The 12920-nt window shown below is 40.8% G+C and overlaps 1 protein-coding gene across 8 annotated transcripts in view; it reads left to right on the top strand.

The window, feature by feature from the left end:
* Positions 1 to 12920, top strand: part of KIAA0753 — a 61313-nt gene that overhangs the window by 22544 nt on the left and 25849 nt on the right. For 6 of the 8 annotated variants that reach the window (XR_014291926.1, XM_082604071.1, XM_082604067.1 and 3 more), the window contains exons 8-10: positions 8044 to 8279; positions 8972 to 9138; positions 11517 to 11636. Coding sequence is in view for 7 of the 8 variants with exons in the window: in XM_082604071.1 (XP_082460197.1) it covers positions 8044 to 8279; positions 8972 to 9138; positions 11517 to 11636 (523 nt within the window). In the remaining variant the exon portion in view is untranslated. Of the gene's footprint in view, positions 1 to 8043; positions 8280 to 8971; positions 9139 to 11516; positions 11637 to 12676; positions 12809 to 12920 lie in introns of all 8 variants that reach the window. The other 2 variants (XM_082604073.1, XM_082604072.1) reach the window with 2 other exon arrangements.

The raw sequence follows: 12920 nt of genomic DNA, 5'->3' as shown, positions 1-12920 counted from the left end.
AGATTTTAATATTGAATTTTTTAATATGCCATTTATATTAGAGTGCGGATGAATCCAGTAAACTAGTTTTCCTTCTTTTAATTGAAGTGGAATGTACAGATAGAAAAGGGCACTATAAATTTACAGCTCAATTATCAGAAAACAAACGTTTGTGTATGAACACCACCCAAGCCAGGAAATGGAACATTACAAGCACTAAGAAATCCCCCTAGACGCTCCTCTTCCAACCTCCTTCCCTTGCTTCTTCCCCTCTATTAACTATCACTGTGATTTTTAATGCTGTACTTTGGTTTTGCCTGATTTGGAAATTTATAAAAAATAGAATCACACGATTGGTATTTTCTTGTGACTGGCTTCTTCCACTTAACACTTTGTGAGATTCATCTGTTCTGTTTGTGTAGCTGTGATTTGTTTATGTTCATTGCTGTATTCCACTGTACGAATATATGGCCATTTATCTATTCTGTTGTTTTAATCATTGGGTTTTTTCCAGTTTGGGGTGATTATAAGGGAAACTACTGCGATCGTTTTTATATATGTCTCTTGGTACATGTGTGCCTGTGTTTCTGTTGGGTTTATTCCCAGGAGTATAATTGTTAGTTCATCAGGGTATGTATTGGTTCAACTGTAATAAAGATTTTTTTCAAAGTAGTTTTTTTTTTTTTTTTTTCTTTTCGCGGTATGCGGGCCTCTCACTGTTGTGGCTTCTCCCGTTGCGGAGCACAGGCTCCGGATGCGCAGGCCCAGCGGCCATGGCTCACGGGCCCAGCCGCTCCGCGGCATATGGGATCCTCCCAGACCGGGGCACGAACCCGTATCCCCTGCATCGGCAGGCGGACTCTCAACCAGTGCGCCACCAGGGAGGCCCTTCAAAGTAGTTTTATCCTTTTATATTCCAACCAACCGTGTATGAGAACAGTTGCTACACATCCTTGCCAGCCCTTGTTATTAGTTTTTAAATTTTTGGCGACCTGGTTGTTGTGTAAGGCTGTCATTGTGGTTTTAGTTACATTTTCTGGATGTTTAATGGTGAGTACTTCTTCATATATTTATTGGCCATTTACATGTCTTCTTTTGTGAGGGGCCAGTTCAGGTCTCTTGACCAGTCCTCCCCCCCCCTCATTTTCGATTCCCATTTTCCTTTCTCTCTCTCTCTCCTTTTCTTTATTGATTTGTAGGAGTTCCTCGTAGGAGTATTCTACATAGGACCCTTTCTCAGTTACCTGTGTTGTAAATATCCTCATAGAAATAAGATGTAGCTTGTTTTTAAATGTTGCCGAGGTGTCTTTTGATGGACAGAATTCTTAATTTCACTGTATTCCAATGTAGCAATCTTTTCTTGTATAGGTTTTTTTTTGTTGTTGTTGTTTGTTTTTTTGGTTTGTTTTTGGATCCTGTTTAAGAAGCTTTTCCTTATGCCCAAATTAAGAAACTATTTTCCGATGTTATTTCCTAAAAAAGGTTCATTTTCTTCCAGGTGGATACCTAGTTGAGCTAGCACTCTTGGTTGAAAATATTATTCTTTCCCCACAGTGGCATACAGTGTCACTTTTGTCATAAGTTGTGTCCACATATATGTGGGTCAGTTTCTGGGTCCTCTGTTCTCTTCCACTGATTTATTTGTTGGTTCTTATGCTAGTGTACACTATCTTACTTAACTATTCTAAGTCTTTTTTTTTTTTTTTTTGTGGTACATGGGCCTCTCACTGTTGTGGCCTCTCCTGTTGCGGAGCACAGGCTCCGGACGCGCGGGCTCAGTGGCCATGGCTCCAGGGCCCAGCCGCTCCGCGGCATGTGGGATCTTCCTGGACCGGGGCATGAACCCATGTCCCCTGCATCGACAGGCGGACTCTCAACCACTGCGCCACCAGGGAAGCCCTATTCTAAGTCTTGATATCTAGTAGAACAGCTTTTGTCACCTGTTCTTCCAGAATGTCTTGGCAAATCTTGACCCTTGGTATTTCCATAGAAATTTTAGAATCAGAATTTGTTAATTTTCATCCCCTCCCCCTCCAACAACAAACAACCTATTGGAATTTTGGTGAGGAATTGTTATCTTTACAATATTATATTTCCCAATCCACCAGCAGGGTATATATCCCTCCATTCATTTAGGGTGTCTTTAAATACTCTCAGTAACTTATAATGTGTGTGTGTGTTTGTTCATCTTTATTTAGAATTATTCCTTGGTATTGCTATTTTCAGTGCATTCAGTAAATGATGTCTTTTTAAAAACTTAATTTTTAATGAATATTGTGGATATACAGACATACAGTCGATTTTATGTGTTGATCTTATATCTAGCAACCTTGCTAAGCTAATTTATTTCTAATAATTTATGGGCAGATTATTTGTGTTTTGCAGTGTATATAGTCATGTCATCTATGAATATAACCATTGGTTTATTTCCTCCTTTCCAATCTTTATTGCTTTTATTTCTTTTTCTTCTATGGTTTTCTGGTTTTATTTACTTGATCTGTAGATGACTGATCTAAAGGTATGTTCAAGTCTCTTGAGACTTTAAAAATTTCTCTTTGTATTTCTATTCATTTTTTTGTTTGTTTTTTTTGTTTGTTTGTTTGTTTTGCGGTACGCGGGCCTCTCACTGCTGTGGCCTCTCCCGTTGCGGAGCACAGGCTCTGGACGCGCAGGCTCAGCGGCCATGGCTCACGGGCCCAGCCGCTCCGTGGCATGTGGGATCCTCCCGGACCGGGGCACAAACCCGTGTCCCCTGCATCGGCAGGCAGACTCCCAACCACTGCGCCACCAGGGAAGCCCTCTCTTTGTATTTCTATTCATTTTTGTTTTGTACATTTGGAAGATGTGCTGTTAGATGCCTAAGCGTTCCTTACTGATAAATCTTTTTTCTGTGGATTTTGTATGTTATTATTAAATATCTCTCTTTGCCTTTTTAACGTCATTCACTTCGGATTCTGTTTTGTTTGATATTAATATTGTTTCATCTACCTAACTTGTTTGGCATTTACCTAGAATAACATTTTCCATCCCTTTATGTTCAGTTTTTCTTTGCTGTTTTATTTTAAGAATGTCTCTTGTAAATAGTTTATTGTTGGTATTTTTAACTCTGTTGTAGAGTTCTATATTTAACCTACTTACATTTACTGAGATTAATAGCACATTTGAACTTCTTTTACCTTATTTTTTGTTTTCCACTTGCCACTTTTTTTCTTTGTTGTAATTTATTATGTTAATCAAGTTGTTCTTGTTTCATTTTGTTTCCTCTACTGATTTGAAAGTTATATATCAGTCTGGTTTTCATTTATTTCTCAATCTAAACTAATTCTGTGGAAATCTGTAGCTTAATGCACTGCCTCTGTCATGAATGTAAAAAAACCTAACTTACTCAGTTGCTATTAGATATTTACTCACTGTGATGTGGTATTCTGTGGTATAATGTGGTGTCCCTTCATTGGTAGGCAGGTAGAACTAGTATAGCACCTTCCTTCTAACCAGAAGGCTGCCTTTGCCAGCCTTTCCCTCAGGACAGGTGTGATGTCTATTTGCCGCTGTATCCTCTGTGGTAGCCCTAAGGCCGACACATAGTTAGGCATTTAAATGAGTGACTGTGAAGAAGTGAAATAGGACAAGAAAAGGCCTCTGAGCAGCAAATCACAGTAACCTGAGTTCTGGGTGCTCATTTATGATACTCTGGAGGGAATGTGGAGAACTTTCCAGGCCTGCACACAGAGATGTGTTCCCTAAATGAGTTAAAAGATGAGAGGCGCCCATAACTGAGTTGTGAAAGGTGAGGACCAGATTCAGAGAGAGAATTTGGGAAACCTGCTAATATAAAACTCATTGTAGGCACCAATGTGGGAAAGCAGGAAGACAGACCACCGTGGGAAAAACGGGGACCAGAAAGACCTCACTCTAGTCCCAGCTCCGCCAGTTTGTGATCCTGGGTTGATGACTTAATCTCTCTGAACCTTCATTTTTTCACCTGTGACTGGGGATAATACAGGCATACCTTATTTTTTTGTGCTTCACGTTATTGCGCTTCACAGATACTGTGCTTTTTACAAATTGAAGGTTTGTGGCAACCCTGCATTGTCAGGTGATGGTTAGCATATTTTAGTGATACAGTATTTTTTAATTAAGGTGTATACATTTTTTAAAGACATAAGGCTATTGCACACTTAATCGACTACATACTACATAGTGTAAACATAACTTTTATGTGCACTGGGAAACCAAAACATTTGTGTGACTCGCTTTATTGTGATGATATTTGCTCTATTTTGGTGGTCTGGAACCGAACCTGCAAGATCTCTCAGGTACGCCTGTGGTCCTTATCCGATGTAACTGACTTAGTTGTGGTAAGTAGCAAATTAGATAATTCATCAAGAATTAAGTGAGCTTCAGTTATCTGGAAAATGTGTTCATGTGGAACAGCTCCGTAGTTCCTGACAGGGCAGAATGAATGGGCCTTGCCCTGGACTGAGAGAGTCAGAAGATGTGACTCTGCTGCTTGCTGACCTTGTGACCTTGAGTAAAGCACTTAACTGTTACTTCCTCATCTGAAAAAACATAATAATCATTGCCCCACCTGCTCTGTGTGTCATGGTGAGCCTCAAATGTGAATGTGAATTGTGTTAGATACTGAAAAAGTGTGCAGATGTCAGGGCTGATCATAAAATCACTGTCGTTATCATCATTACAAATTGAGGTATTATGGAAATTTGTAAAGTTGCAAATTTAATACAGTTGCTTATGGGGAAGGATATGGTAGCCCTCTTATTTTTATTTATTTTATTGGTTTTTTTTGGTCATTATAATCTGGATTTCAGAAGGTTGCAGTTTCTGTTTCTGTTTTAGAACTCACTCAACCTAATACCTCCATTCTGAATTCCTAAGGTGTCCTCTTCCCAACGCCCCCGCCCCGACCCCTAAAAGTCATAGGGAGCCACTTGGGTGGAAAACCCCGTCTTTTCAGTTGGGATATATGTGTGAGCCTGATTTGATCTTGTGATTTATGTAATTGTTGGCTGGCACGTTTCTTTACCGGCTTCTGAAATGTTCTTGCAGTGGTTGATTTCATTAGTATAACTTGTCAGATGTAAGGATGCTGGTTCCCTCCCCATCACCAGCAATGTCCTCAAACTCAGCTGCCTCTGGAACTTGTACTATATTTGCAGTTGATTTTTGCAAGTCAGAACTGAAAAGGCATCAGGACCTAGAGGTCAGAGTTGCCTTGCTATATGTAAACTTGGGGATTAATAAATAAGTTTTAGACTGAGGATTTAGTCTAAGCATTCTTTCCTTCCAATTTATGTATCCTTGCTGCTTAACTTCCATGACCTTGAAAAGTACCAGATTAAAAAAGTGATGGGCTTCCCTGGTGGCGCAGTGGTTGAGAGTCCGCCTGCCGATGCAGGGGACACGGGTTCGTGCCCCGGTTCGGGAAGATCCCACATGCCGCCGAGCGGCTGGGCCCGTGAGCCATGGTCGCTGAGCCTGCGCGTCCGGAGCCTGTGCTCCGAAGTGGGAGAGGCCACAACAGTGAGAGGCCCGCGTACTGCAAAAAAAAAAGAAAAAAAAAAAAAATGATGCAAGGAGAATCTGGCCTTTGGCCAGATTAAAGTAGTCTAAATATAGTTTTCCTTTTATTATGAAATATTTAAACATATAGAAAAAGAATGAAAATAATAAATACCTGTATATCTACTAGCCAGATTTAATAAACTTTAACATTTTTGTTTTATTTGCTTCAGAATTTTTTTTGGAAATAAAATATGACAGCTACAGCTGAAGTGCCTTTTATATTTCTCTCCCCATTCTATACCCCTCCCTCCCTCACCAGAGGTTACTTTTGTTATTATAATAGGGACCTGCCCTGTTTTTATACCTGTACTGCTTATGTCTTTATCCATAAACACTATAAAGTATTGTTTCACATGCTATGCATTTCATGTCAGTGATATCTTACAAATGCAACATTTGCAGTTTGCTTTCCCCTCCACTTACGTTTGTAAGACTTGTTCATATTTATACATGAATTCTAATTTATTAATTTAACCACTGGGTGGGTTTCCCTTGTATGAATATACCATAGTTTATTCTCAGTTCTTATTGATCGACATTTAGGTCGTTTCCACTTTTTTGCTGTTACAAACACTGATGAAGTGAATATCTGTGTTCATGTCTTCCTGTGTAAGCGTGAGGGTTCCTCTAGGCTGAGTCTGTGCCCAGGAGTGAAACTGCTGGCTGACAGTGTGGGTGAGTTTTCAAGTAGCTGTGCCAGTTTACTCCTGCACTAGTAGCTTGTGAGAGTACTTGTTCTTCTATATCCTTGTTTAGACATAGTATTGTCACATTAAAAATTTCCCCCTAACCTGATGGATGTGAAATGGTACCTCATTGTCTTAATTTCAATTTTTCTGATTACTGATGATCATCTTTTCATGTTTTTATTGACGGTTCAGATTTTCTCTCTAAATTGTCGTTTTCTTTCCTTTGCCTGTTTCTGTATTGGATTGTTCGTTTTTCTTATAGATTCATAGGCGTTCTTTATATATTCTGTATATTAAGCCTATATTAGTTATATGCATTACAGAGATGTACTTCCAGACTCTGGCTTGTCTGTGACTTTATGGTGTCTTTTTGTCAAAAGGAAGTTGTAGTTTCATGTAATTAAGTTTAAATATGTTAACATTATATTTGACTTTAAGAAAGCCTTTTCTGCCCTGATGTCATAATCATATTCTCCTGTATTTTCTTCTAAAATCTTTAAAGTTTTCCTTTCACATTTAGGTCTTTATTCCATTTAGAATATAAGTGTTCAGTTTGAGGCAAGGATCCTCACGCTGAACAGTTAAGTTTTTATTTTGTTACCTATGGATACTAATAATTTCAGCACTATTTATTGAACAATCCAGTTCATATTCACTGATTTGTCATACTGCCTTTGTCATATCCATCCTGCTTCACTGGTTTCTGCCTGTTCCTGTATCACTCCCACACTGCCTTAATTATTACAGCTTTATCACGAACACTTTATCTCTGGGAAAATAAGACTCCCACCCCTGCCCTATTCCCCACTTTTTTGTTCTTCAGAATTATTTGGGCTATCTTGGGATTTTTACACTTCATAAGAATTTTAGCATTAACCTGTTTAGATCCACAAAAAAATCTGTTGGGATTTTAATTGAACTTGCATTTGAAATTGTAGATCACTTTGGGGAGAATGGACAGCTTTACAGTATTTTTTCATTCATGAATACAATTAATCCAAATTTTCTTTCATGTCCTTTAAAATACCTTTGAATTTTTTCTGTAAAAGTCTTGTACACCTTTCATTAGATTTCTTCCTTAGTGCCCTACAGTTTAGTTGCTAATGTTAATGGGGTGTTTTTTCTAATTAGTTATTTTGATCTGTGGGAATGATATTGACTTTTGTATATTTTTCTTCTTTTATCCAGAAACCTTGCTGAACTCTATTCTTAGTTGTAATTGCTTATCTGTAGATTCTCTTGGATTTTTTTTCTATGTAGGAAATATCTCATCTTCAAATAAAGACAGTTTTACTTTCTTTTCCACTGCAGGTTGTATGTCATGTATGGAGTTCAGACTTTATTCTGTATCAAATTAGGAGCCATTGAAGGTTTTGAGAAGTGATATTTAAATATTTACATTGAAAAAAATAATTATGGTAGCCAGGAGAAGGTGTGATTGAAGATAAAGAAGGGGTCAGTTAGAAGATGCTATTGTTACAGTCACAGGATATTGCAAGCCTGACCTTGGGTAGTGGCAGAAGGCAAGGAAGGACAAGACATATTTAAGAATTGGGATCTGAGAGACCAGGAGAGTAAGTAAATGTGGGAGGTGAGATTCAGGGAGTCAGCCATGGCACTTAGGTTTCTGCGTGTAGAACTGCAGTAGGAGTCATAGGATTAGGAGCAACTCTGACAGCAAAACACCTCAGTTTTTAACAGGGTATTGTGAGCTTATCTGTCTCTAGATAATCACTCTCACTTGATTTGAACAGCATTTCCCTCAATTTGTCCTTCTGAAATCTCCATGTAGATAAGTATCAACCTGATACAGAGCTTCCAATGACCCAGAGGTTGGAAAACGAGCTTGATGTATTAAATGCGGATATCCTTCCGGAAGAAGCTCCATCTATTGTAGACCAAAATGCGAACTTCAAAGAAGAGGCATTAGCCCTGGCAAAAACAAGAGCAGGGAAAAAGAAGCTTGTGACTGAGAACGTGCCACCCTTTAGGAAGAAAGATACTCTGGCACCGGCAAGACTACAGCAAGTATGAAATCACTCCTTTCTTCTGGCCCATTTGTATTAATCTGACATTGTCCAAGGTCACACAGGCTGGTAGGAGGTGGAGCTAGGATTTGAGTTCTCAGGCATTTGAATGCCAGAGCCCTTGAGTCCAACTGTCTAAACTAAGCTTAGCTCCAGGTCGTTTTTATTTTTTAACAAAAAACAACAAGTTTTAATACTGTTACTAAGGGCAGGGCATTCTTTCTTGTCCTGGTTTAATAAGAGCCTAACTGTTTGGATACCAAGGTCTTCACTGGGTAGGCTATTTTAAAATTCAGACTTTTTCTGCTTCTGATTTGGAAGTGTGAAATTTGAGAGGATTAAGATTTCCTGCTACAGATAAATATCGATAAATATTTGATATTGAAAGGCATCTTAGGGTGAGTACTTTCTAATATGGCTTTGGGAGCCAGCTGGCTTGAAAGTACATTATATTTTAATGTACGGCCAAGCCAGGGATTCTAGTTTTATGCCTCCAACCCTCTCCCCACAACCAAGGTTGTTTCAATGTAATTTGTACCCTCCCCAAATTTCTGCTACAGTGCTTTCCACTTAGGTTTTTGCTGAATGGGTGTATGAACATCATAGGGCCATTTGAAGCTTCAGTAAGCCAGAGGTTACAGCCAGTTTCTTTGATGTCCGTTTGGCTTTATAATTCATAGTTATCTCTTGCAGAGACTCCACAAAGCTGAAAAAAGTAGACCACCCCGATCTTACAGCAAAAGCAGGTTGCAACGGACAACAGTCTCCTCCAGGTTAAAAATGAACCAGCAGCCTGTGAAGGACCACAGGGCTCCTTGGATACCTCCAAACCCCACACCCCCGCTGGCATCTCCTAAATGGTATGTAAAAATTAACGGAACCATTTGGGTGTGTTACTTTATTTTCCTCCGCAGATCAAAGGTGACCTACTCCTTAGAGCAAATAAAGCATCATCCTTAGTTCCCATTAAGGAGAAAAGCTTATTTGGATGAGTAATATATACATGAGACATTTTTTGCTAGAAGCCTATTGGTTCCTCTTTCCTACCTAGCTATGAGTAGAGTAACTCCCACGGGTCACCCCAATACCCTGTGGACATGTTCACCATATGGAGGATCATGGGCTGCCTTCACTTGTCTCTTCACCCAGTGGATCCTAGTTACTTGAGGCCAGGAACTGTGCCTTCCTTATATCTGAATGTACAGGGCCTGATGTAGTAAATCTTTGTAGACATCTAGTAAATCTTTGCTGAATGAATGAATATTTAAAAATAATTCCTATTCCAAGTCAAGACAATATGAATTATAAAACCATGCAAATCTCATAGATGCTGTCCTGACCGCAGGGGACAGTTAGGGTAATGCTGACATTACTGCCTTGTCACCCTCACTCATAGCACATGGAGAATGAGGACCCGCCATTCCACGGAGCTGGGGAGAAGGCATTGTCCTTCAGGGGCAGCAGAGTCCAGTTAGGTGGAAGTAGTCTTTGGGGAATTGGTTAAAAGTGAAGGAGAGGACTTCCCTGGTGGCACAGTGGTTAAGAGTCCACCTGCCGGGGCTTCCCTGGTGGCGCAGTGGTTGAGAGTCCGCCTGCCAATGCGGGGGACGTGGGTTTGAGCCCTGGTCTGGGAGGATCCCACATGCCACGGAGCAGCTGGGCCCGTGAGCCACAACTACTGAGCCTGCGCGTCTGGAGCCTGTGTTCCACAGCAGGAGAGGCCGCGACAGTGAGAGGCCCGTGCACTGCAATGAGGAGTGGCCCCCGCTCTCCGCAACTGGAGAAAGCCCTTGCACAGAAACGAAGACCCAACACAGCCAAAAATAAATAAATAAATAAATAAAGAATCCACCTGCCAATGCAGGGGACATGGGTTCGAGCCCTGGTCAGGGAAGATCCCACATGCTGCAGAACAACTAAGCCTATGTGCCACAACTACTGAAGCCTGCACTCTAGAGCCTGCGAGCCACAACTACTGAGCCCATGCGCCACAACTACTGAAGCCTGCACGCCTAGAGCCCGTGTTCTGCAACAAGAGAAGCCACCTCAACAAGAAGCCTGCGCACTGCAACGAAGAGTAGCCCCCACTTGCCACAACTAGAGAAAGCCCGTGCGCAGCAACGAAGACCCAATGCAGCCAAAAATAAATAAGTAAATTTATAGAATATATATATATATATAGAAAAAAAAAGTGAAGGGAGCTTGTATACTGTGGGACAGTGGTTCTCAAAAGCACAATGGAAAGGGCCAGGAGGTAGGACAGTAAAAGGAAGGCAGCCAAAAGTAGTAATGGGGGGAGGAGAACAAGTGAGAAGATAGGTGACTTGAAGGGTTCAGCCTTTAAGAGGCGGGCAGGAAACACGGTGAGAAGCCTGGTGGGATGGAGTCCCCGAAGACTCTGAATGATTGTGAATGGATGGTTATGCTTATTCCTCGACTCTCACTTTAAAGCTGAAGAAACAGTGTCCAGTGAATCTAATGTCTTGCTTATATAGCAGAGCTGGGACTAAAATCAGGTCTTCTGATTTCACAGTGTATGTGCTTTTTTGCTTTTATTTCTCTGCTCTAAATTCTATGTTTTTGGGGAATTCCCTGGCAGTCCTGTGGTTAGGACTCCATGCTTCCACTGCAGGGGGCATGGGTTCGATCCCTGGTTGGGGAACTAGGATCTCGCATGCCACCCAACGTGGCCAAAAAAAAAAAAAATCTGTATTTTTATATATGCGTTAGTATAGAGATGTGAATTCAGTTGTAAGCTCATAAAACCAGCAGTTGGTTGGAGTTTATATTGCAAACCAAATATACAGTGGACTGTCTTCTAGAGTGTATGTGTGGTTGGTGGAGGAGGGGAGGGCATAAGGCTTATGGGCTCAAAGTGCTGTATTAGGCCTTATAAAGGCACAAAGTTGCTATGTAACATGGAATGTAGTTAGTGACCCAAATCTATATATTAAAACAGGGTTCTGTTGAGGTTCACCCATTATTCTGTAATTGACAGTTGTTTTTTCGTTTAAAATAGTGATTGCTTCTATGAAGCAAAGGAGGACTTCTTTCCTTTGACACTGAGCCTGAACCCTGGAGGATCTCACTCTGCTTTACATTCAGTTTCCGATTCAGAGCCCCATCCTGTAGATCACCATTAATTTAACGCTCTTGTCTTCTCTAAGCTGGCACCTTTTACGAGTCATTGGGTGTGGAGTGAATGATTACAAAGGCATAGTTTTCCATTTTTTTGCAGTGCTGCCTGGCTAAAGGTGAAATCTAGCCCCAAAGATGCCGCAAAAGAACAGTCTGTCCAGCAAGAAGATACTCAAGAGGAAAGTCAGTTGAGAGGTGCTGTTGAGCACGAAGCAGTGAGGTTTGTCCTGGCGTTCGTCAAGTCTTTGAAAAGTAAAGGCCCCGTTTCACGAGGATTCTAAAGCGAACTCTTCTCTTTCCCATGTATAAAGTTGGCTATTTAAAATGGAAATTACTAAACTTTTCTGTCAAATTATGCAGCTCAGACAGTGAACCCCTTTTTTATTCCTTGTCTAATTCATTCAAAAATTACGTATGTGTCAGTTGTCTACCAATTGCTCGTTTTGTATATGGTACAGTTGTGAGCTCTCTGGAGACTTTCAAAAAGGGGGGCAAAAAGGACAGAATCCCAGCTGCTACTTATTTATACTCAGTAGAGAGGACGTATCACTGACTATAATTTAAGATAGAACATGGTACGTCCCCTGAGAACTGAAGAGTTAAGAGCTGAGAGAGTTCAGAAAGGGGACAGGACACCTCTGCAGAGATCTAGGCTTTGTGGAGGGAGATGGAAAATCAATTAGGACTTAAAGAATAGGCTTTAAATAGGGGATGATGAGGTGAGGCCACTCCATGACAAGAGAGCAGTGAAAACAGGTTGCTCTGCATTCATTTGGCTGGAATTGTTCTTGCAATTATGGGGAAGCCAAAGCGAAAGTGGACCATTAGATAATTTGATACTATTCAGGTACCCTAAACTGAAAGCATCAAGCCCTAACACATACAATAATGTTGTTCGAGTTAGCTTTGCCTTTCTGTTTTTATTTGACTTTGCTCTGCCTTTAGGGCTCTCCTGGGAGCCCGTTTCTTTGTCTGAGCTGGAAGATACAGGAACAGCTTTGTTTTACAGCTGAGCAAGAAGTCCTAATTGCAGCAATGGCTAGTTTTCTCGAGAATATTCGTGGGTATTTTTTTGTGTGTGTGGCTCTGCACGCTCACTAGGAGTGCTCTTGCGGGTGAATGTCTTTTTACGTGAAACGTTACATGGAGAGCTTTACTGGCCCAGAGGCTGCGTTACCTCTTGAGTCTTTAATGGAGCCAGGATTGGTGCTCTGGGGGATCCTGACTCCTGGTCTCTTTATGTGGTAATGATACCTGCAGGTCAAGGCAGAATTGGTCTGAGTCTTTTGTACTGTCTGCTAGACTCACTTGGCTTGATGCTGAAACTTCCAAGAGATTAAAGGAATTAGAAGAATTAAAAGCCGAAGAAATGGACAAAATGCAAAAACAGAGGTAACTGTGTGTTTCTGAGGTAGAGAAAAACCAAAGCAGCAGGGCTGTTTTACATCATCTAGTCATTTTCACAAGTAGTTGAGATTGTTTAGTGGTGTAGTCACACTTCTCA

Source organism: Mesoplodon mirus (genome assembly GCF_964341445.2).
Source record: "Mesoplodon mirus genome assembly, chromosome: 18".
Classification (NCBI taxonomy): Eukaryota; Metazoa; Chordata; class Mammalia; order Artiodactyla; family Ziphiidae; genus Mesoplodon; species Mesoplodon mirus.
The sequence above is the reverse complement of the archived record's forward strand: the minus strand, read 5'-3'. Positions and strand labels throughout refer to the sequence as shown.